Here is a 23898-nt window from a genome sequence, read left to right as displayed (position 1 = left end):
GCACACTTCCCATTGAAATCCTGATAAATGTATGTTGGTTAAAATTGTTTTTATTTTTAAATATTGTATTGTTCTTTCATTGTTGTTGTTGTTGTTTTTGCACTACAAATAAGACATGTGCAGTGTGCATCGGAATTTGTTTGTTTGTTTGTTTTTTCAAAGGATAATCCGGCCCCTCAACAGTCTGAAGGATTGTGGACCGGCCCTTGGCTTAAAAAGTTTGGGGACCCCTGCTCTAGACAGTAGGCATTTTCTCTTACCAGCAGTAAATCCTGAGCAGCAATTCTAACTGTGTAGGAAAAAGTATCATCATCTTCATCTTCAACAAATTGTTGTGGATTTGCAGTCCAGACTTTTATCTGAAATAAAATAACTGTAGCTCAGAAACTTATAGCAAACTCTGCCCATCTAGGAGTATATATAAAACTATGTCAACTGTTAGATGCTAAAAGGTTCAAATTTTATTTCTCTTATATCCACTCAATTGAAACGTCTGTATATAGCTACAAAATACAGGATGCACTATATTAGAAAATGCTTGTTTCTGATCCCAACACCAAATTTTTAAAACAGAGTTCTTCTCCTTGTTTTTGTGACAAGCACAATTAAAGGTTTAATTCAGAGTTCTCATGCCAAGTTTTACCCTAAGTTCCTGTCCCAAACGCCCCAGACTGCTCTGAACTCAATCTGCTTTTGGAAAAATACCATAAAGAGCTAATGAAAGGGCTCCTCCTAATCACTGGAGTCCAGGTTTTAAAATCTGCATTTCCCACATCCTTCGGAGGGAAAATAGGTAGGGTTTTTTTTAAACTAAAAAAATTAACTTCATTTTCCCACATCCTTCTGAGAGAAAATGTAGGGTAGGCAACTGAAAATGTTTTAAATCTTCCTTTTTGCTGGTCTTCTCTCGTTCCTTGCCCACCAAACCTTTGGCTGTTGAGTCATTTACAACTAAGCAGTGTCAAGATCATATGAGAGGATGAGAGACAGAACTGAGATTTCTCCTACTCAGTTCAAGTTGGTTCACATGTAAACAAATGCCAATATATGTCAAGAAAGCCAATAGTCTGGATATTCTCTGTTCACAAAAGCAACTATGGAATATTTCAGAAACATCTTTAGTGAACTATTTAAAAAAGCTGCTCCTTAAAAATGCAAAATGCAACAAATTCAATATATTTTCAACAACAGTTAATGAAATGACTGAATAGCTATAACAATAAGGCTGCAGTATACTCTAATTAATTGTTACATTTAATCATCTATTTAACAAAGAGCCAATGCTAAACACAATTTACACACTCTTGTGCTTACCTGTTCCTCTGTGATCTGCATATAGAGAATGACGTAATATATTAGCTCTGGCAAAGCCTTCTTCACTGTACTTTTAAACTTGTGGTTTTCCAATAGAGCATGAACAAACTCAAATATGCTGAACACTAGGTTTTCAAATCCCAAAACTTCACCTAAATTTTAAAAAGTTAGGTGTTAATATTCTGTGACAGGAAATCCAATAAATGTTATGAATAGCTTTCAAATAAACATTTCATTCCATGACAACTATTTTATTTTTCACAGACTCAGAGCTAGCAGACCTTCAGTAATTTTTTTGGTTTTCATCATCACATTTGAACTACAAAGAAATTACAAGTATATAAATTTTAAAATAATATTTTAAATTGTCGGCTTTCAAATTACTGATTTCTTCAATTTGCCCAGCCTCAGATTCCCTCCCCGCCACATTAGCATTCAATCCAACAATATTTGCACAAAGTGATTTCCAAGAATAACTCATCCATGTGTCGAGGGGTCTTGGACGATTGATTATATGGTTATTCCTCTAGCATTTAGATTCCTACCATCAGAATCCACTGGGTCCTCAACTTCTTCTGTGTAATTTACTTCTGTTCTCACATAGGTAGAAATAAGTTAAGGAAAAATCAATTCAGTTTATATACGACTAGATTACAATGCTTTTCACTAAGGCTGAAATTCTTCACAGAAAAAGGGGTGGCGCTGAAGAAAAAAAAGCCTTCTAAGGCAGAGTGAGATGTACATGGCCCTCCATATTGGACTCCATATTGGACTGCATTTCCCAGCAGTCCTGCCTCAAATAGATAAGGGTGAGAAATGCTGGAAGCTGCAGTCTGAGAATCCTAGGTGGGTTAAATGGTTCTTTCTTTGCTTTAAGAACTAGTGGGAAGGCAAAAAAACATTATTTTTAGAATCAAGTCCAAACTTTCAATAGTAAGGGTTAACATGTAATATACTGTGGTTAACTTTCAGAAATTAGGCAAAACTGGATGTCACAGAGATGTTATTTACTTCCATATATATACAGTTAGCTAAAGGATAAAATACTGACTTCAGCCTACAAGCAATTTAACTGCAATCTCTGTAATTAAAAAAATTGGCTGACAATAACGTATTTGTAACAATAAGCTGGTTCAACAAAAATATTCTTGTATTTCTTCTACTTTCCTTACTGACTTTTTTGTTCAAAACACTGAAATGTAAGACATTTAAACGGTTTTTGCCTTGATTTAAAATGGCATGCAAAAAATCCATCCACTTTTCCTAACACTACATAAGTAACACACTCTGAGGCCCAACAGACTACTTCAGAAGACAAAATGAGATGTGAATGTAGAATGAACATGCCCAGGGTCTTTTGGGACCCTGGCCAAAGTCAATTATATATATTATACAGAAATACTATCCAACTATTCATTTCAAAAATAAAAACTCATTTGTTGGTTAGGAAAACTATGCTGCATGCTAGAATTTACTCTGCCACTAGCCTTTTTTCCCCTTGTCTGCCTTTCTGCTTCCTTTATTTAGAATTTTCTCCAATTTCAAAACAGGCAAAAAGGGTATAAGGCTGCACTTTCTGTAAGTGTATTCCAAACAATGGGAAGAATCTGCTGCATGGAAGAAATCATGTGCCTTGGATAGTTCTTCACTAAGGCTGTCACTGCCTAAAAAAGAAAAAAAAAGATCTTTACAATCTCTAAGAGATAAAATTAAATACTGATCGACCAACCCTACATTCATATTTTTTCATCTGCAGAATAGAAAAAACTTCTGCCTGAGATAACAAACACACTTCTATTAATAATTATACTTCCTAAATGTACACAGACATTTTACAACCCACAGAATAATTTATGCTGTTAGTGGTTCTACCATAGTTAAATTCATGTGAAGCAGTGTCTAGTGCAACATGACAAGCAGAGTGGAAACACTATGAAATTAAATAAAATCAAAGAAAAACCTCACACGATGTTTTTAAAAAAGATTAATAAACCAATTTTTGCTGCTTACTATAACATCAAGATTTTCAATATTCTGAGCTAACACAGTATTGTAGTTTATATACTCACCTTTAAAACCTCCATTTTAAGACCACTATCTGATGTAGGACCATCAGGCATTTGCAGGGCCTGCACAAAGGCTTCAGTGAATTGCTGCACCACAGGGAAAATCAGAATTTTGGCTGCCCCCTTTAACAAAAGAAATTATTATTTAATCTTTAAATTATAACAACTTCTAAATTGCTCAGCATTGGTAGAAAAATTATTTGAGTGACTGTGTAACTATCAATTCCACTCTCATATTAAAACATTTAAGTGTTTACAATCATTGTAACCTTCAAATAATAATAATAATAATAAATAACTTTTATTTATACCCTGCCACCATCTTCCAGAGGGACTCAGGGCAACTCAGAAAGCACTCAAAGATGCAAATACACAATATACAAAAAGTGCAGAAATAATAACACAAAAACAATTATCAACCAATCAAAGACATACGTAAACCTCCAAACTGGTTTGAAAGTATGTGTGGAACTAACTGCAATATTTTTCCAGATTACAGTGGGCTATTAATATCTGCTGGGGTATGGCTCCCGGACCCCTCGTGGATACCTAGCTCCATGGATGTGAGGATCCATTATATACAATGGCATAGTAAAATGGTGTCCACTATATAAAATGGCAAAATCAAGTTTTGCTTTTTGGAATTAAAAAATATATATTTTTAAGCCATGGGTGGTTGAATCTATGGATCCAGAATCCATGGAAACAGATAGACGACTGTACAGCTATTGAATGGTTGAGTAGAACAGCTTCATTGATATGATATTCTCAGAATCAACAACATTCTGATACAATACCAACAAACTGGGAGTAAATCTGGGTATCTATGAAGAGCTTGCACCTAGTAGAAACTGGATGCCTGTCACTGTTAAAAAAAACTGGATGAAGATTGACTTCTAATATAGCCACTTTGTCTCTCCTTTGTGGAGAGAAAAAGTGGGGTATAAATAAATATAATAATTATTATTCATTAGCAGAATCTCTAAAGTAGACTGCAAAACATATCAGTAGTTCTAGAAAGTTCAAGCAAAACCCTAGCCAATTTCTAACTCTAAGAACTGTACCATTAAAGCAAATAGAACTAAATATGAGTGTCAGCAACCATAATGTCAACCTTGAATAGAGAGGTGTATTACACTGGCCTACCCTGTCTATACTGCAATCACTTCACTATCTTTATACCTCAAAAATTAACAAAAAATTAACAATTCCCAGAAAAGTGTATAATAAAATGTTATTTGATCAAAATCAAGATGGTTCGCTAACAGCAACAACAAAAATCAGCAATTTACTTTTTCCAACTCCTCCATGGTGCAGATCATATGGGCGCAAGTGGTGAAAATTTCTACAGCACGTGATCTTGTACGAATACCATACACCTAATAGAAGAGAAGCAGCTTGTCAAAACATAGATGAACTCTTATCTCTTTGGTTTGCAGCAGCTTTATTATGTCAAGGCCAAGAATGAACAGCATACTTTGCCTTCAGCAGTACGGGGCCAAATACACATATACTTTATTGATTGTCCTACAGCAGTGATGGTGAACCTTTTACAAACGGAGTGCACAAACAGGGGGGAATGCCATAGGTTCACCCCACTGTCCAACAGAGAAGTACTTCTCAGGTTACTGGTTCTGTGAAAGCAGCCATTTTTTCTCTCTCCCCAAATGTGCTAGAGATTAGTAAAATACTTGTACCCTTTCTGTCCTAGAAACTCACCAAGGAGCAGCAGCCAAAAGATCTAGGGCTCGCTCTGGTTTACCACTGGTGCAGCAGATTAGAGCAGTATCTGTCTCACAAGACAGAGAACTATTCTGGTCCACATTGAGTCTTGGGATTGCTTTTACGATACATGAGATAAATGTGAAATGTCTAAAATGGGTTCAGAACAGGATGAGGCACTAGAGATTATACCATCAATATACCTTTGTCTAAAGGAGCACACCAAAAAATATCAAAAGAAGATCAAACTGTACTTTATAGATTACAACAAACCCTTTGATTGCATATATCTCATTTCTGACTTTCACGCATGGTTGTAAAAGCTGGAGAATGAAGAAAGGACACTGACAAAAGGATCAATTTGTTAAAATGTCTTGCTGGAGGAGAGTTAAAAAATACTGTGGACTCCCAAAATGATCAATAAATGGATGCATGAATAAATCAGGTACACTCTTTTGCTAGAAGTCAAAATTACTAAACTGAGGTTGCTGGCAAGCTCTCAAAATTCTAGCACACCAACACATAACTGAATGGATTTTTTAAAAAAATGGTTTGATGATATTTCTACTCTTTGTTCAATGTGTCAATGGTAGGCACTGTGAACTCATATTAAATCTAAATATACGGACGGTTGCCTTAAAGCATATTTTTCGCTAATCCTACCAAAGGCAAAACAATGATTTTACTCATACCTCTGCCATTGTAAAAATCTTGTACATTTCAGGTAGAATAACTGGAGCAACAAGGGGCATCTGTGTGTCTGTCACCTCCCGCGTGAACTCTAGAAAACAATGAGATAACAATAGGATTACACAAATAAAGTGTACTTCCATCGTGGTATTTATTTCCATACTGTCCATCAATTTTGATAATCCCCCAGGGGTCCACAATTAAATAAAACAAAGATTAAAATATCACTTTTATTATATGATTGAGAACTTAGCTCTCACGGGGTTGTACATTTACATCAGACTGGAGTTGGAGGTTCGCATTTACAAAGTCTCCCCAACTTCAATTTAAAACAAAAATAAAAGATTGCCAGATTGAAGAGTTCAAGCCTTGTCTTCTTACCATCAAAATTTTATCATCTCTGTGAAAACTAGACAGGTTCTGTTATGGAGATATTTTAAATGCAGCCCAATTCTCAGCTTGTGTAACAGTGATATGACAGACCTATAATAAACTGGAAATTAATTATTAAAACTTTGGAATTACAGTGGTGAGGTAGGTGAACATAGCTGTCATTAGTTGCCCTGAATCTTGGGATTATTATCAGAACACACCATTTTACCTGTAAAATACCTAAACTATTACTACCAAATTTTCTCTCACTCTCAAAAGAAATGAGAATATATACATACCTGTAAGCACTCTCATAGCTCCATGTACTGCATTCAGGTCCCCACTGACTAGCATTTCCATCAATAGATTGAAAAGCTCGGGCCAAGCTTCAGGCCAATCCCAATGAGCTATTGCAGAAACTGCATAGGCAACACTTGAACGCACTTTGCTGATTGATTCTCTCAACCCATTGGGAAGCAGTTCTCTAATAGCAGCTTTTGCCTGTGCATAAGAAAAACAAAAGTTGTATCAATGACCATACATAATTTGCCCGTCTGATACAAGTCACATACACATAATAGGATATGCTACTCTATGTAAGTGCCTTTACCACAGAATGCATTTTTCTAAACTTGGACAAGGTGAATTATAATATTTAAAGTAAGTATTACCCTTTCTGTTGTCTCAGGAGGTCTAAATTTATCTGACTGGGAACACCAGTGCGTTTCCACATACTGTTTCAAAATCACAGATGCCAACTGTGAGGAAAAACAACAACAATGTAAAATACACAAATGGTCAAATTCAGGATTAATTTCAAGAACTGCATTACATTGGTCATAAACTGAGCAAACCTCTCAAAAGTTAGAGGAAAATTTAAGTTCAGAAGCAGTTTTGTAACAAAGCATAATGTAAAATTTAGCCAAGTTATACCCAATCTCTACAATGGTAACCAAGGTCTTATTTTTGTAACAGGAAATGTAGAGAATCAAAGATATAGATACAAAAACAATTTTATCAACAACAGCATACTTGCTTGTATGACACCATATCATGACATGTGGTTTTCTTTATTCCATACTGCTCAGTCTTAATCCAAGGCAAGAACAACCATATCACAAAGATAAGGACTGCTAAAAGCAATACCGCAATGCAATCACACACCTCTGAACTGATATGATCCAAAGGGGTCTTACTTTTGATTTCAGTTTTACAAAGATTTAAACACAGATGTAAGCTAGCCCAATTTGGGTTGTGCTTCAATTTACTAGGATCAAGTCTTAAAGTCTTAAAATTGAATATATTCAAAGTTAGTTTACTTATTTTAATCCAAGAACAGTCTAATAATCATGACAGAATGACATAAAGTAGTTTCAGAAATAGCTTGCTTTATAACACCTCCTACTTTTCAGTGAAGCTAATAATCACTTCTTGGGCATAGAGTTCAGGAACACAATTGCTGTGAAATACCAGCATCTCTTACATCAGAGGGATGTTGAATCCATTTCAGCAATGCTTTGCTGTTTTAATTTAAAAGTACAGTAGAGTCTCACTTATCCAACATAAACGGGCCGGCAGAATGTTGGATAAGCGAATATGTTGGATAATAAGGAGGGATTAAGGAAAAGCCTATTAAACATCAATTTAGGTTATGATTTTACAAATTAAGCACCAAAACATCATGTTATACAACAAATTTGACAGAAAAAGTAGTTCAATACTCAGTAATGCTATGTAGTAATTACTGTATTTACGAATTTAGCGCCAAAATATCATGATGTATTGAAAACATTGACTACAAAAATGCGTTGGATAATCCAGAACGTTGGATAAGCGAATGTTGGATAAGTGAGATTCTACTGTACCTCTTCACACAGTTCAAGGTATATTGAGATCTGGTTCTAGGGCTGACACTGTCTTGGTTGTTCCAATGGGTCACCCATGGCCCAAGAAGAACAGAGGGGCTAAAATCATGCCTATTCTCCTGTAATATGTTTAAATCCTAATTCTTTTTAAAAGTCTGACATATCTGGGTACTGTTTCACAGTGGTTTTGCTCCTACCTAATTGAAAACACAATTGCAAATAACCAAAATACAAAGAAGCTGTTTGAAACATAAGAAACATGTACTGCTATGAATCTTTTTTCAAGTGCATATAACCACAGCAGAATAACTACCTATACCAACAAAATCCAACATATTTCTTGTAAAGTATCACTTCAATAATGCTACCTTCTAGGACAAAGATACAAATTGTGAGGCGGTACACACACCAAACTGAGAATACTATGGTATAATTTCTCATAACACTGAATACCAAGGCAAATTAAAATTGCCAAACTCTCCACTAACACACACATGCACACAAAACCCATAAAGATAGTAAGAACTACGTGGGGCTGCCTTTGAAGATGGCCCGGAAGCTCTAGCTGGTGCAGCGGGCGGCAGCCAGGTTAATAACGGGAGTGGCTTACAGGGAGTGTACAACCCCCCTGCTAAGCCAGCTCCACTGGCTGCCGATATGCTACCGAGCCCAATTCAAAGTGCTGGTTTTGACCTACAAAGCCCTAAACGGTTCTGGTCCTGCCTATCTATCCGAACGTATCTCCTCCTATGAGCCCGTTAGAACCTTAAGATCTTCTGGGGAGGCCCTGCTCTCGATCCCACCTGCCTCACAGGCGCGGCTGGTGGGGACGAGGGACAGGGCCTTCTCGGTGGTGGCTCCTCGGCTGTGGAAATCCCACCCCAGCGATATCCGGCAAACCCCATCCCTCCTGGGATTTAGAAGAAAACTAAAAACTTGGCTCTGCGCCCAGGCATTCAGCGAATAAGCTTATTGGCTGATGTAATCGGGTCGCAAATCTGTAATTGTAGCAGTATTGAATGACTGGGGATGGTGCAATATCGCTGCCTTGCAGTGTTTTAATTTTTGTATACTTTTTATCATGTTTTAATTGTTTTATTTTATAGTAGATTTGTTGCTGGCCCTCGTGGCAGAATGTAAGCCGCTCTGAGTCCTCTCGGGGAGAAGGGCGGGGTATAAATGCATGTAATAAATAAATAAATAAATAATTTCTCAACAGGTGAAGATAACCAAACATTTCTTCCTAGTACTACACATACAGCTCTGCTATCATACAATAACATGTTATTCTCAACGATACACAAAGTAGCAGCTCCAAATTTAAAGGTATGGTACAATTTAATTCCTCTCTGTATGAATGAAAACCAATACATTTTCTTATGAAAACATGTTGATTTAAAAGAACTCAGTGTAAAAATCTTAAAAAATTCCAAATTCAATTATCACAGGGACAGAAAGTGAGGTGAAATCTTCTGAACAGGGAAACAAACAGTAAACCACAGGGGTCTTAACCTTTTCCTATGCAATCCAAAGTTAATTCATATCTATATTTGGCTGGAGTTAATACAGTAGAGTCTCACTTATCCAACATAAATGGACCGGCAGAACGTTGGATAAGCGAATATGTTGGATAATAAGGAGGGATTAAAGAAAATTAGGTTATGATTTTACAAATTAAGCACCAAAACATCATGTTTAACTACAAATTTGACAGAAAAGGTAGTTCAATACGCAGTAATGCTATGTAGTAATTACTGTATTTATGAATTTAGCACAAAAATATCACGATATATTGAAAACACTGATGACAAAAATGTGTTGGATAATCCAGAACGTTGGATAAGCAAGTGTTGGATAAGTGAGACTCTACTGTACTTAAAAATGTACTTGTTTCAACTTACAAACAAATTCAACTTACGAAGAAACCTACAAAACCTCTTGTTTGTAACTTGGGGACTGCATGTATACTACATTTCCTTAAAGATCCAGTATATATTATTTATTTTATTTATTTACAGCATTTTTACCCCGCCTTTCTCACCCGAGGGGACTCAAGGCGGCTTACAATAAATAGGCAAAAATTCAATGCCCGAAACAGTACACTAAAACAACAGTTCATATAAAAACAAATAACATTACATAATAAAAACACATTGTACAAAATTTAAAAACATATCTGAGTTAAAATCCATTCATCCAAAATCCTCATACATAAATCTTAGTTCAGACCATGTGAAATCAATGTTCTCATTCATTAAATGTCTGCGCGCACAACCATGTCTTTAAGGCTTTTCTGAAACCCAGGAGAGTTGGAATCTGCCAAATGTTGCTGGGGAGGGTGTTCCACAGCCGAGGAGCCACCACTGAGAAGGCCCTATCCCTCGCTCCCACCAGCCGTGCCTGCGAGGCTGGTGGGACCGAGAACAGGGCCTCCCCAGACGATCTAAGAGTTCTAGAAGACTCATAGGAGGAGATACGTTTGGACAGGTAAGATGGGCCAGTGTGATGCCTCATGGGCCTTGTAGTCCTGTTCCTAGTGCCATCGAGGCAGATGAAGACGAAAACATGGGGTTTTCGCCGGTTCAACAAGAGCCGGAGTCCTTTCACCTGCCGGATGTTGATGTTTGTACCCAAGAATTCAGTAAAACAGACCTTGGACATTCCTCGCCTCCGTTCCCTAGAAAAGAATCCTATTGTGCTGACAGAGGAGTCAGGGAACAGAATCGCAGGAGTTTACGGATTGCTGCCAAACAACAGGCTGATTAGACCTGCTTCCCTCGGGAAATTCTAAGGAGTCTTGCATCTGGACAAAGTTGGGTTTCGCTTCCCGTTCTCTAGGGAAAGAGATTGTTGGCGGGAAAACGAGACCCCAATATAGGTGCCTGACGCGGGAGAATCTTTGCGGAGCAGCTTCAGGAGTAAGATCGTGTGTGGACTTCGTAACCCCAGTTCCTTGCTTCCCGGATTAAGTATTCAAGACTTGCCTCGCCTTGCTTTTAACCACGGACCTTGTTCCAAGAATCACTGTTTGCCTTGTATCCAGCCTTGTATCCAGCCTTGTATCCAGCCCTGTATCCAGCCTTGTTTCCAGCCTTGTTGTCAAGCTACCTTGGACTCCTAAGACTCAGACATTTCCCCACACCATTGCTTGGCAATAGTGTGTGTTTCGGTATTGGATAAAAACTTTGAACTCTAATATCATTTATTGGACAATACATTTTTGGACTATATTTGACCTCATTTGAAAGGTCTGCTTCTGAACTATATTCTTCACTTGCTTTTATTGCTTTTCTATATTTCCTTAATAAAGATATTAGATAGAGATTGGCCTCCGTGTATGGTTCTTGGTGCCCTGCTGCCTGGGGTCTGACAGCCAGAACCATTTAGGGCTTTGTAGGTCAAAACCAGCACTTTGAATTGGGCTTGGTAGCATATCGGCAGCCAGTGGAGCTGGCTTAACAAGGGAGTAGTGTGCTCCCTGTATGCCACTCTAGTTATTAATCTGGCTGCCGCCCGTTGTACTAGTTGGAGCCCGTTGTACTAGTTGGAGTATTATGTGGTTTACGGTTATTTTCCTATCTATAACATTTTTAAAAACCACGGAGAAAGACAAGAAGGAGTTGTAATGAAAGGTGGTGCACAATCACTCTCTGAAAATTAATTGTTGGCTTTGTTTTAGGAAACGGGAACTAATTTGGTAAATATTTTAACACCTTCCACTAAATTCAGGAAAGACTGACCTGACGTATTGCCAATGCTCCTTCAGGATCTACAGTCAATTCTGCCAAGTGAACGCCAAATTCTGAAATAAAAAATAATCAGTTTCAAATTTCCTAATGATAAAGAAACTATTCATCACATATAGAACTTGATTCTTTACCCCATTCATTCTACACAGTTCCTTCCTACTTTGGGACTTTAAGCTTATCAAACGTTTATCCAAAATATCCTTCTAGATAAAAGATCTTTTTAACTAAATGGATGAAAGAGAATACTCGAAGAAAAAGGTAGAAAGGGTTACATGTAGACATATGAGGTAAGAATGGAATATTTTGTCATGAGAAACAATTCTTTAATCTTGCTAACAACTGCAAATAAACATAATACAGAAGAGTATGTTCCCAATGAAACAAGCTCCATAGTAATAAAATGAAGAATTCAAGTTTTACATTCAGGACTTCATTTAAGAAATGGAAAAAAAAATTAGCAAGAGAGTAAAAATAGAAAAAAGAAAACAAACCATTTTACCCAATCTTAAATGCATAAGGATTTAGGCCAAGTAATTTCAAAAGTAAAAAGCTGATCACTTAAAATAACGTCAAGCTTTGAAGTTATAATCCTGTGACTATTTTAAATATATATATCACATTTCATGGCATTTCACCCTGAAATAAAATGAAAATAATCTTTGCTCAGAAGTAAAATGTTTCTAGCACAAAGAACCTTTTGGTGAGCCATTGTTGCAACGGTTGATAAGCCTGGGCTTTTTTGCTTATATCTTTTACATGATTCAATTTTACTGAGGAAGTAATCTAAAACACAGTCAACAAGCAGTACTAAGCAAGTAACTTCAGAATGGTGGAATTAATGCTGTAGTTTCCTCATTCTTGAAGTCGCATAGCAGACCATAATAGTTCATTTCTTTAAAGTTATTTTTACAAATATCAGTCAGTGTTTTCACTGAATTCATTGATAGCTTTTGGATCTATGGAAAGGACCAAAGCAGGTCTAGTGAGGGAGGAACTTCATGGGACCTTAGATAGTTTCTGACTGAGGTAGAGAATGGATTGCTATTGATAGGACTCCCCTGTGGGAATGCAAATAGGGGGCTGTAATTTCCCTTCAGGCCTGCATTTGGACATCATTATCTGGATAGGGGAAAGAATATATTTTCAAACAGAGATTATTAACTAGAAGCACAGGTAATTATTTGCATAAGACAACATTTAGAAATTTCCCTGCATGGCTTTGCATTTATCTGCAACCAAAAATGCTTATAGTTGGCAGCATATTGGCTAGGAATAAAATATTATGTATAGATCAAAAGTATCAAATCACTTTGGTACAGGGCTTGGAAAATTGCCCTGTATTCCTAAATATTGTTGTAAATTAATTGGATGTTTGCTTAGATTTTATGCTATTATATAATTTTGTTTGAATACTTCTAGTTTAATTCATTAATGTTAGATTTAATTTACTGATGTTAGGTTTTAATTTGATGTTAGATTTTTAATGTTATTTTCATATGTGGGGTTTCTCTGGGATTTTACGTCAGCATTTGTTTGTTTTATGGAGGCATTGAATGTTTGCCATTGTATGTTAGAATCCACCCTGAGTCCCCTCAGGGGAATAGGGCGGAATACAAATAAAATTTTGTATTATTATTATTGAATATGACATGTCTGGAATTGTGGGAAGCACCTTGCTGCTCTCTGAAAACTAATAAACTAAGATGCTTACTCCAAATCAAGATTTCTCTCTTAATGCTCTTACCTGCCAGAGGCCAAGTATATTCTTTTCCCCCTCAAAGACAAACCTATTTTCACAGTAGTCTTGAATTCATGTAGGAACCACCAGGATTACTTTCCCAAGCATTTTCTATTTGCCATACATAATACTTCCACATTAAACTTAATCACGGTTTATAGCTGATTAGGCTGAAACTGTTGTTTCTGGAAATGCACTTTTGTTTTAATTTAACATAGTTAAATAACTTCTGAGAGGGGTTTAACTCTTCACAGGTATGAACCAAATTTTCAAATCATGCTTTCAATGCATGATTTTGTCTATCTCCAATTGACTGGGTCTGCTACTTAGTAGAACGTATCAAAAACACAAAATATATTTGATGTAAATACAGAAAGAAAGACGGCATGATAATGATAAAACACTAACCTAGTAACAATCTAAATGAAAATTGTAGAACTTTCTTTGTAGGTATTACTAATAAATAATTTAAGAAAAGTTTGAATGTGAAATAATCTGCTATGAAAATTTCAGTTTAATTTCCATTGAAAAAGAACTGAAAAAGAATATATGAAGACCAGGAGACAATGTGAGAAGACAGAAGAAGATAAAACCAATGGACTTAAAATTAAAATTGTTAGAATCCTCAATATATTATGTAATATATGTTAAAAAATACAAATGAAGACTTGTTGCAACAATGATAATATTGTAAAAGAACTCCTCATTCCTCAACAACCTTCACTCTCTTTTTTTTCCTCCTCTCAACATACCAGACATTTGTAAAGCTACAACTAACCAATAATTAATCTATTATCCCCAAATTTCTCCTTTTCCTTCTCTTGTCCCCCATCCCCTACTTTCCTAGTAAATGTTTAATAAAAATATTTGGAAAAACACACAAACTATCTTGCCATCTAAAAACCACCATTATATTCTTCTCATTAGTTTTCTTCTTTTATAGCATATGAAGTATGACACTACTGAGGAACAAGATAAAGACCAAAATTAAAAAGTAATATTTCTTTCTTCAAAAGTTCATTAAATGGGTCTATGGTAGGAGTAAAATGACTCCAATCAAAGCAGCATTTTGCAGCTCTCATTGTTGAGAACTATTCAGATTAACGCATAGTTTATCTATCTAAAATTATCTAGTGAACCACACCGATAGCAAGATTGGTACTGGAAGAATAATAAGTAGCAAACTGTCACTGTGCTTTGTACAGCACTTCAATACTGTTGATGTGGAAAGACCTGGAAGAGCTATATAGTAGATAGTGCTTCTTTAGGAAGGTAATCTTTTCATATAGTCTAGTTCAATGTTTCTCAAACTGTGCTCCTCCAGGTATATTGGATTTCAGTTCCCAGAAATTCCAGCCAGCTTACCAGCTATTACGAATTATGGGAGCTGAAATTCAAAACATCCAGAGGAGCAAAGTTTGAAAAACTCTGTAGCTGATGACAGGTAAACACAACTTCAGATGTAAGCTATCTAGAAAGGTCTAACACTGATTCCCTCTTGCCTAATCCCCTAATAAGACTATCATATATCCCATGGGAAAATATATCTCAAGGGAGGCAGAGGCCTTGTTTTACTCAAAAACGTGAGTTGTTTCCCAGTCTATATTTCTTAAGACACCAAGAGAAGGGGATAGTGTGGTATAAGTTTTTACAAAAACTATTTGTTCTCACCTTGGAGAGTGAGGAAACAAGCTAGCATTCCAGGGATTTGCTTGCCAGCCTGTGCAGCAATCTCTAGGAGCTGCTGGCTGCAAGGAATTTCAGCTTCCATTACTAATGAGTTATATGAGCTTTTTTGCATTTATTAATTATAACCTGCATCCATAGGACAACCATGTATATTCAATAAACAGTATGCTATCTTTTTATACAAGTGGTTTCAGAAATTGCAGAATCTGCTTTGACTGAGACCTGCATAGTGCAGGCCCTCAGAGTTACTAAAGAAGCCAAGACTTATAGTAAAAAAAACTGCACAACTGGCCTTTATCCGAGTGCAGGCGCCATCAGCCAGGCTCAGTGAACACCACATACTGAGGACTGAATCTTGATCCCCGAGTGCTCTCCCTCCGTAGAACTGTGTTTAAGCTATACTGGAAGAGATCCAGAAAACCTCAAATGAGAACTGCAAAGCAATTTTATTTTTACCTTCCAAGTCAGTGGAATCATGATATGACCACTAACTATCAGTAATCATATGCATCAGAATAATCTTAGCTCAAGGAACTTGTGAAGGTCTTAACCAGTTTTTGAATAAACGTGGTTCAATAAGATCAAACTTCATCAGGACAAGATAGAAATGTTGAAGGGTGGCACCTGGGTTAGATATATAACTTGCTTCTGACAGCTTTAATCAGTTCATCAGCAGCAGCCTTTTCTAGAAAAGTCAAATCAGGATTAAATTATCATGATACTGCCTATATAGGCTGCCTTCAAAGGCAGTAATGAAGCTTCAATTGGCAGCTCCATTTCAGAGCAAGGTTGTAATTAGAGATTGCAGGTAGTAGTATGTCTCACGATTTCAACATTGCTTCTGAGCTGAGTTAAAAGTGCTCTTTTTACCTTCAAAATTCAAAGTCTTAAATAGTAAAGGACATTGAATCAAGAAATGGTTTATCTCACAAGAGCCTGATAAAACATGGATGTCAGTCCAATTCTGTATGTATCTAACATCATAAGGGACAAAACTTTCCCTGTTCAAACACCTGCTCTAAAGAGAGGTCTCTTTGTCTCTGACAGTATTAACAATCATCTTTCAGTGGGCCTTCCTGGGTGTTGTAATTTAACTATAGGATATTGGTGATGCAATTTTAATGTCCAATTTCTGATATTTAATTTTTTGTGTTTTTAGTTGAAACAAAGTTTTTGTTCATATTTTAAGTTATTTTCAGAGTTACCCTAAAAAGAAAAAAATAGACAAAAATATTTTTAAATTAAAAATAATCATACTATTTTTACAACTAAGGCAATAGCATGCTGGAAATACATTACTGGTGATGAAGGAATACTGCATTCAAGCTGTACCCAAAAAAGGTGGTCTTCTCCTACCACCTTTATTGACTTCCTGCAAGCTGGGAAGAGACCCTGGAGACTTGCTGCCTGAGGGTCTCCTGGTGGGCACATTTGCAGAGCTCCTAAAGGCAAGAGAAGTGGGCAGACAGATGAGGCAGAAGGACAAGATGGTTGCTTGGTGTGGTTATTTATCATATGAGAAGCTAACGGAGGATACAGTTGTAATGTATTTAAAAACACAAAGTTTAAAAACTTGGCATTAAATTAATGTTTGGTGTGGTAAGCTGATGGGAATGTGAGATGGTTTCTGGTTCTTAGAGTTGCCTAAGGTCTGGCTCATTTGTACAACTTTTCACCTTTCTCCCAAGTCAGGTTACTTTACTTGGCAACTACAGGGAACAACATCTGAGAAGTCTGTTTTTTTTCCTAGCCTGGAGGTGTGAAGGCTCGGGGGGTGGGGGGGTTAACAGGGAAAAAACACTTTAAATATTTTATCCCTTATATTCCAGAGCAATTTTTCAGAAGTTAACATATTAATTATTCCAAAAATAATTTTTAAAATCTACGTAAGAGGAAAATATTCACGTCAAAATATGTACAGTTACAGATCACTACAATTCCTGGTCTTGGTTTCCTTTTCTCTGTTCAATTTATTGTAATAAGTACCTGCTTGACACTATAGAGAACTGGTGGAACCTAGTGTGTAAAACCTTTGTTGTTTGTTTTTGCTATTCCAGTTATAACAAAACTGAATGACAATGCTATTTGTGCATTGTTCTGTTGAACTGGGTCCACAATTACATATATACATTCAACTGAAGATGACTTCAGAGTGAGGACAGCAGACACATATAAGGCTGGAAGTACAAGCAAATTTCCCTCTCAGCAAACTCCTCTCACACACTTTCATCTCAAGCTGTACCTTCAGCTTCCAAGACCATTAACATTTTCTAACAGTAAATCCATCTCTAATTATACTTAAATTCTGTAAAATAAACACAACTGTATGTGGGATGTTGGTGTAGTAACACTGTTGTCCTTTGTAATGACCTTATTCTTCCAGTTTGTATTTCTCTATTCTTATGTGTCACACCCATTCATGGTGGGACATTCATAATTAAACTGATAGCCAGTCTCATTATAGCTGCCTGGTGCTGTTCCAAATGAAGCTTACAGACTGCCTTCATAAACAGCCCTATGAGTTAAGAATTGCACAGAGATACACGTTTTGCACTAAACAAAGCTTATAAAGAGGGATCCTAGGTGTGATCAATGGTTTCAGGAGCAGCAAAATGTCCAGAAATATTCACATCTAAGTAACTGGAGAGACTAATACCATTTATGATGACTATTCCAACTTGTACTGTAAGGACAATCAGCTTCTTGAGCAATATAAAGGAAACTAGTTTCAACTTCCCTACATTTCCCCTTTCAAAACAATACTATACTATACTATACTATAAGTTCAGCCAAAGTGTACAAAATACATTAAAAAAAACCCATCACGTTTTCAGGTAGAAAGGTAGAAAATTTGATGGCCGTGAGACAGATAAGTTAGAAAGGCCAGAGTACCCCATGGTGGTTCTTCGTTCATACTATATCAGCACACCATCTATCACATCATGTGATCAAGCTTTTGAAACTTCAGGTTGCTACTCCTACAATGAGGAAATCTCATTTACACTTAAAAGCAGCAATCTGCTCATCGTATTGGTACATGTAAGTTTTGTCTGTAGTTCAGACCACTCCACAAGCTCTGGATACTTAGTAAATTACTGGAGATATGTTAAGAGATATAATGCTTCTGTAGCTGGTGAGTGGGCAAGTGGAAAACAAAAAAAGAGTGGGAGTCTCGCTCATTTTGATCCAGCATTCCTTGGAAATACAGGTTAGCAAAGAAATCAGATGGAGTAAGAACAGATAAAATAGCAAGATACAAAGAAAACATAAAATGTAATCCTTTGAAAGTGAACCATGAAAGGGTCACCCAATAACCTTTTCATGGGCTTCTTAAATCTTAGTGAAGAGTCAAAGCAACTCAATTCTTTTCTAATACAGTAGAGTCTCACTTATCCAAGCCTCGCTTATCCAAGCCTCTGGATTATCCAAGCCATTTTTGTAGTCAATGTTTTCAATATATTGTGATATTTTGGTGCTAAATTCGTAAATACAGTAATTACAACATAACATTACTGCATATTGAACAACTTTTTCTGTCAAATTTGTTGTATAACATGATGTTTTGGTGCTTAATTTGTAAAATCATAACCTAATTTGATGTTTAATAGGCTTTTCCTTAATCCCTCCTTATTATCCAAGATATTCGCTTATCCAAGCTTCTGCCGGCCCGTTTAGCTTGGATAAGTGAGACTCTACTGTACATAAAATCCACCTTTGCACTCTACAGGTACCTTCAATGAGGTTAGACTCAGAGGTTGTATCAATTGCGAGTTGTATTAAACCAGTGGCCTAAAAAATTTCCTTGAAGTAACAGCATCAAACATGTTTAAAATGAAAGAGCTGTGGGTCATTTTCAGAAGCAGAGTATACACAGAAAAAAAATACTGGGGCAAACTTTTGAAACGAGTCACAGTATCACAGAAGGACTACATTGGCCATTATCTGCTTCTGAAAATGGCCATGGCTGTCTTTTTAAGATGCAGCTCCACCTGCATTTATGACATTTTTGCACCATGATGGCCCAGCAGCAATCCTGACCACCCACACAAGGCTACTTGCTATTTCATGCACTTTCTGCTCCCTCCTAATTAGTCATCTATAATACATACTTTGGACAAGGAAGAAGAAAAGACTGAAATTGCACTTGCTAATTAAAATCTGCTATTTGAAAACATTCAAATAGAAGCATTCCTCTCTCCCTCTATATATATACACACACTTTGATCTGGGGAGGAAATCTACTATAAAATTTCCATAGGAGAAATGTTACCTTTGCACAATATGGATATGGCTTTTAACATTGTTTTTTTATTGTTGTTGTGAAATGTGTTTATTATGATTTGTTTTAAGACAATGTTTATACTATTTAACTGTATTTTTAATGTACTGTTTATTTCTGTGGCATTGAATGGTTGCCTTTTATGTTTGTAAGCTGCCCTGAGTCCCCATGGGGAGATGGGGCGGAATATAAAGTTTGATTGATTGCACACACCATAATTAATAGTGAGACTAAGATTTCTGCTTCTCTCCCCATTTGCGGGGGTTATGGAAACAGTAAAACTGCAAATTAAAAAAATAGCAATTTCTTTTAACGAGAAAATACCTGTATGGGAATTTTTAGGTCTTCCAGCATGAGTCTATGATCAAATTCCACTAGAAACTAAGTATAGAATTTGTTGTTGAAGGCTTTCATGGCCGGAATCATTGGGTTGCTGTGAATTTTCCGGGCTGTATGGCCATGTTCCAGAAGCTTTCTCTCCTGACGTTTCACCACATCTATGGCAGGCATCCTGAAGTTTCGAGGTTTGTTGGAAACTAGGCAAGTGGGGTTTATATATCTGTGGAATGTCCAGGGTGGGAGAAAGAACTCTTTTCTGTTTGAGGCAATTGTGAATGTTGCAATTGATCACCTCGATTAGCACTGAATAGCATTGTAGCTTCAAAGATTGGCTGCTTCCTGCCTGGGGGAATCCTTTGTTGGGAGGTGATTAGCTGGCCCTGATAGTTTCTTGTCTGGAATTCCCCTGTTTTTGAGGGTTGTTCTTTATTTACTGTCCTGATTTTAGAGTTTTAAAAAATACTGGTAGCCAGATTTTTTTCAATTTCATGGTTTCATCCTTTCTGATAAAATTGTCCACATACTTGTGGATTTCAATAGCTTCTCTGTGTAGTCTGACATAATGGTTGTTAGAGTGGTCTAGCATTTCTGTGTTATCAAATAATATTCTGTGTCCAGGTTGGTTCATCAAGTCCTCTGCTTTAGCTGACTTCTCTGGCTGACTTAGTCTGCAGTGCCTTTCATGTTCCTTGATTCATGTTTGGGCACTGCGTTTGGTAGTCTACATAGGAACCATGCTTCTGGAGCATAGCCATTCAGCACAGAAAACTCACAGCAACTAGCTATTGAATTGCATTGCAGGGCCTATATTCCTAGAGAGGCATTCACTCTAGAAATCTCAACCTGTGGTTCTCAACCTGTGGGTCCCCAGGTATTTTGGGCTACAACTCCCAGAAATCCCAGGCAGTTTACCAGCTGTTAGGATTTCTGGGAGTTGGAAGGCTAAAACATCTGGGGACTCACAGGTCCTAGGTCCTGCAACAGGACTGGAAGAAGTTGACCATAAAGAAATTCCTAAATTTTATTTCTTTTTTGTTTATTTTTATTTATATCCCGCTTTATGTCTCTATATGGAGACTCAAAGTGGTTTACAATTAAAAACATTCCAACTTAAAATAGAGTTTTGCTGACTTCCGGTGGAGCAACGGGAGGAGCAGCCTCTTCACCTTAAAATATACAATAATTAAACAGTATATCATTATATATTATTATATATTATCAATAGTAATTATATTTAATATATTAGCATTATTATAACACAATATTATTATATACGTATTTTATTGTATTACATTATATTATCAGTATTATATGTATATACAATTTATTATATTAGCACAGCCCAATATTAGTATTATATATTACTATGTTGTACTATACCACTATACTTCAATATTATTAGTAATATTACTTGTAGTATATAATATACAATTATTATATTATATCTATTATTATACCACAGTATATACAATACATTACCAGGATATTATACTAGTAGTGTGTGTATGTGTGTGTGTGTGTGTGTGTGTGTATATATATATATATATATATATATATATATATATATAAAATATGAATTTGTTTATTCCAGACCAAGAACAATCTGGAGACCCAAAGACCTCAACGGCAGAGCAGGCAGAGGATAACATGGTACATGTTACAATGGCTGTGAAGGTGGAGGAAGGCTGCAACAGACTGAGAAGCCACTCTCATTATGTTAATCACACCACTGCTGGGACCTCAATCTATGAAGACTGTGTTGACTAGCCGTGCACCGACCTTCACACATTAAAAAAAAATCACGCACAGGCATCTTCCAAGAAATGGAGGACCATCATCCTCGAACTACGAGGGATCACCTAAGTAAGTAAGTATTTATTATTTATTTAAAACACTAATATTCCCCCTTCTCACCCCAAAGGAGACTCAGGGCGGAGCACAACATATATACACATCAAATATTCAATGCCGGAATACAAAATATATTGTACTATATCATAAGTTGATGTTTTTAATCAATGATTAAAAATAAATGGCATTTTATATCAAATCCGTAAAAGTCTGAACAGCAGACGAGGAGGGATGACTGTATAATGCAGTGCAAATTAAGAGAGTACTGGCATTATTGTTATTATCATCTGTTTAAACAGCACCATCGCTGTACATGGCACTTTATAAGGGAAAGAACAATGAGTCCATGCCCTGCCCTCAGGCTTATGGAGAGAGGCAGGTAAGGAATAAGTATGATGATGTTCGCACACTGTCATCAGCCTCACTGGCCTTTCTTTATGTACACTACAGGTGCGTCCACACTGTAAAGTGAACGCGGGCTGGCACCACTTGAACGGCCAGGGCTCAAGGCTATGGAATCCTGGGGTTTGTAGTTTGATGAGGCGCCATCCGGCGCCTCATCGAACTACAAACTCCAGGATTCCATAGCCTTGAGATCTGGCCGTTCAAGTGGTGCCAACCCGCGTTCATTCTACAGTGCAGATGTACCCTGAGGAGGCCCAGCCCGGCAGAAGGGCCTCACTCTCTCACTCGCTCCCTCTTTCTCTCACCTTCCGTCACCTCCAGCACCTTCACTTGCTCCTCGGCCGCGGCGCGCACTCCCTGCACCGGGCACAGGATGCCGTTCAGAGTCTCCACCAGCGCCTCTTTTAGCCCTTGAGCCACGGGGCCCAGCCCCCCGGGCCCCGACGCCGACATCCCGGCGGGAAGAAAGAGAGCGAGGAGGCGGCGCCACGGAGAGAAAAAGGGCCACAGACGCTCCTGCGGATGCGGCCACTGCGCGCCAAACGCAGCCGCGCGACGACGACGCCGGCACGCAAAGCGCGTCCCCTGCCAGGCACCCGACAGAAGCGCTTCTCCCGCAGCGCCCCCCGCGGTCGGAGGAGGAACCGCAAGCAGGGGAGCGCTTGCAGCGAAAGAATGAAAGAGGTAATAATAATGGTATGGCATCTCTTCTAACACATCTCGAGTCTCACTATTCAGTATGCATTCCTTCATGGGTGAAAACCACCTACACAAAAATCAAGGAGCATGAAAGGCACTGCAGACTCACTCAACCAGAGAAGTCAGCCATAGCAGAGCACTTGATAAACCAACCTGGGCACAGCTTAGTATTTGACAACACAGAAATGCTGGACCACTCTCACAACCACCCTTTCAGACTACACAGAGAAGCCATTGAAATCCACAAATATGTGGACAATTTCAACAGAAAGGAGGAAACCATGAAAAAGAACAAAATCTGGCTACCAGTACTAAAAAAAACTCTAAAATCAGGACAGTAAATAAAGAATACTCTGAAAAAGGGAATTCCAGACGTGAAACAATCAGGGCCAGCCAAAACCTCAGAATTCCCCCAGGCAGGAATGCAGCTTGCAAGGCCATTAATGCTAATGAAAGTGATTAATTAGAACATTCACACTGGCCTACAACAGACAAAGAGTCCTTTCTCCCACCCTGGACCTTCCACAGATATATATACAGTAGAGTCTCACTTATCCAACACTCGTTTATCCAACGTTCTGGATTATCCAACGAATTTTTGTAGTCAATGTTTTCAATACATCGTGATATTTTCGTGCTAAATTCGTAAATATAGTAATTACTACATAGCATTACTGTGTACTGAACTACTTTTTCTGACAAATTTGTTGTATGTTTTGGTGCTTAATTTGTAAAATCATAACCTAATTTGATGTTTAATAGGCTTTTCCTTAATCTCTCCTCATTATCCAACATATTCGCTTATCTAACGTTCTGCCGGCCGATTTACGTTGGATAAGCGAGACTCTACTGTACCTTCCTTGCCTGGTTTTCCAATATATCTCACAACCTCTGAGGATGCCTGCCATAGATGTGGGTGAAACACCAGGAGAGAATGCTTCTGGAACATGGCCATACAGCCCGGAAAATGCACAACCCAATCCTTTGTTTGGAGGAGTAAGCAGTCCCTGATTGTTGCATGCCTGGAATTCCCTTATTTTCAGAGTGCTGTTCTTTATTTACTGTTCTGATTTTAGAGTTTTTAAATGCTGGTAGCCAAATTTTGTTCATTTTCATGGTT

At 37.4% G+C, this 23898-nt stretch overlaps 1 protein-coding gene across 1 annotated transcript in view; it reads right to left on the bottom strand.

Annotated features, from left to right (window-relative positions):
• The window catches only part of ipo9 (importin 9), a 42795-nt gene extending 20155 nt beyond the window's left edge, over window positions 1–22640 (bottom strand). The window contains exons 1-11 of the mRNA XM_062978740.1: window positions 22385–22640; window positions 11770–11831; window positions 6836–6922; window positions 6464–6665; window positions 5795–5883; window positions 4673–4759; window positions 3384–3503; window positions 2878–2978; window positions 1860–1918; window positions 1315–1466; window positions 261–359 (exon numbers count right to left, since the gene is read on the bottom strand). Coding sequence (XP_062834810.1) covers window positions 261–359; window positions 1315–1466; window positions 1860–1918; window positions 2878–2978; window positions 3384–3503; window positions 4673–4759; window positions 5795–5883; window positions 6464–6665; window positions 6836–6922; window positions 11770–11831; window positions 22385–22532 — 1206 coding nt within the window. The 5' untranslated portion in view covers window positions 22533–22640. The remainder of the gene's footprint in view (window positions 1–260; window positions 360–1314; window positions 1467–1859; window positions 1919–2877; window positions 2979–3383; window positions 3504–4672; window positions 4760–5794; window positions 5884–6463; window positions 6666–6835; window positions 6923–11769; window positions 11832–22384) is intronic.
• Window positions 22641–23898: the final 1258 nt, after the last annotated feature.

This window comes from Anolis carolinensis, chromosome 4, assembly GCF_035594765.1.
Source record: "Anolis carolinensis isolate JA03-04 chromosome 4, rAnoCar3.1.pri, whole genome shotgun sequence".
NCBI classification, from domain to species: Eukaryota; Metazoa; Chordata; class Lepidosauria; order Squamata; family Dactyloidae; genus Anolis; species Anolis carolinensis.
The sequence above is the reverse complement of the archived record's forward strand: the minus strand, read 5'-3'. Positions and strand labels throughout refer to the sequence as shown.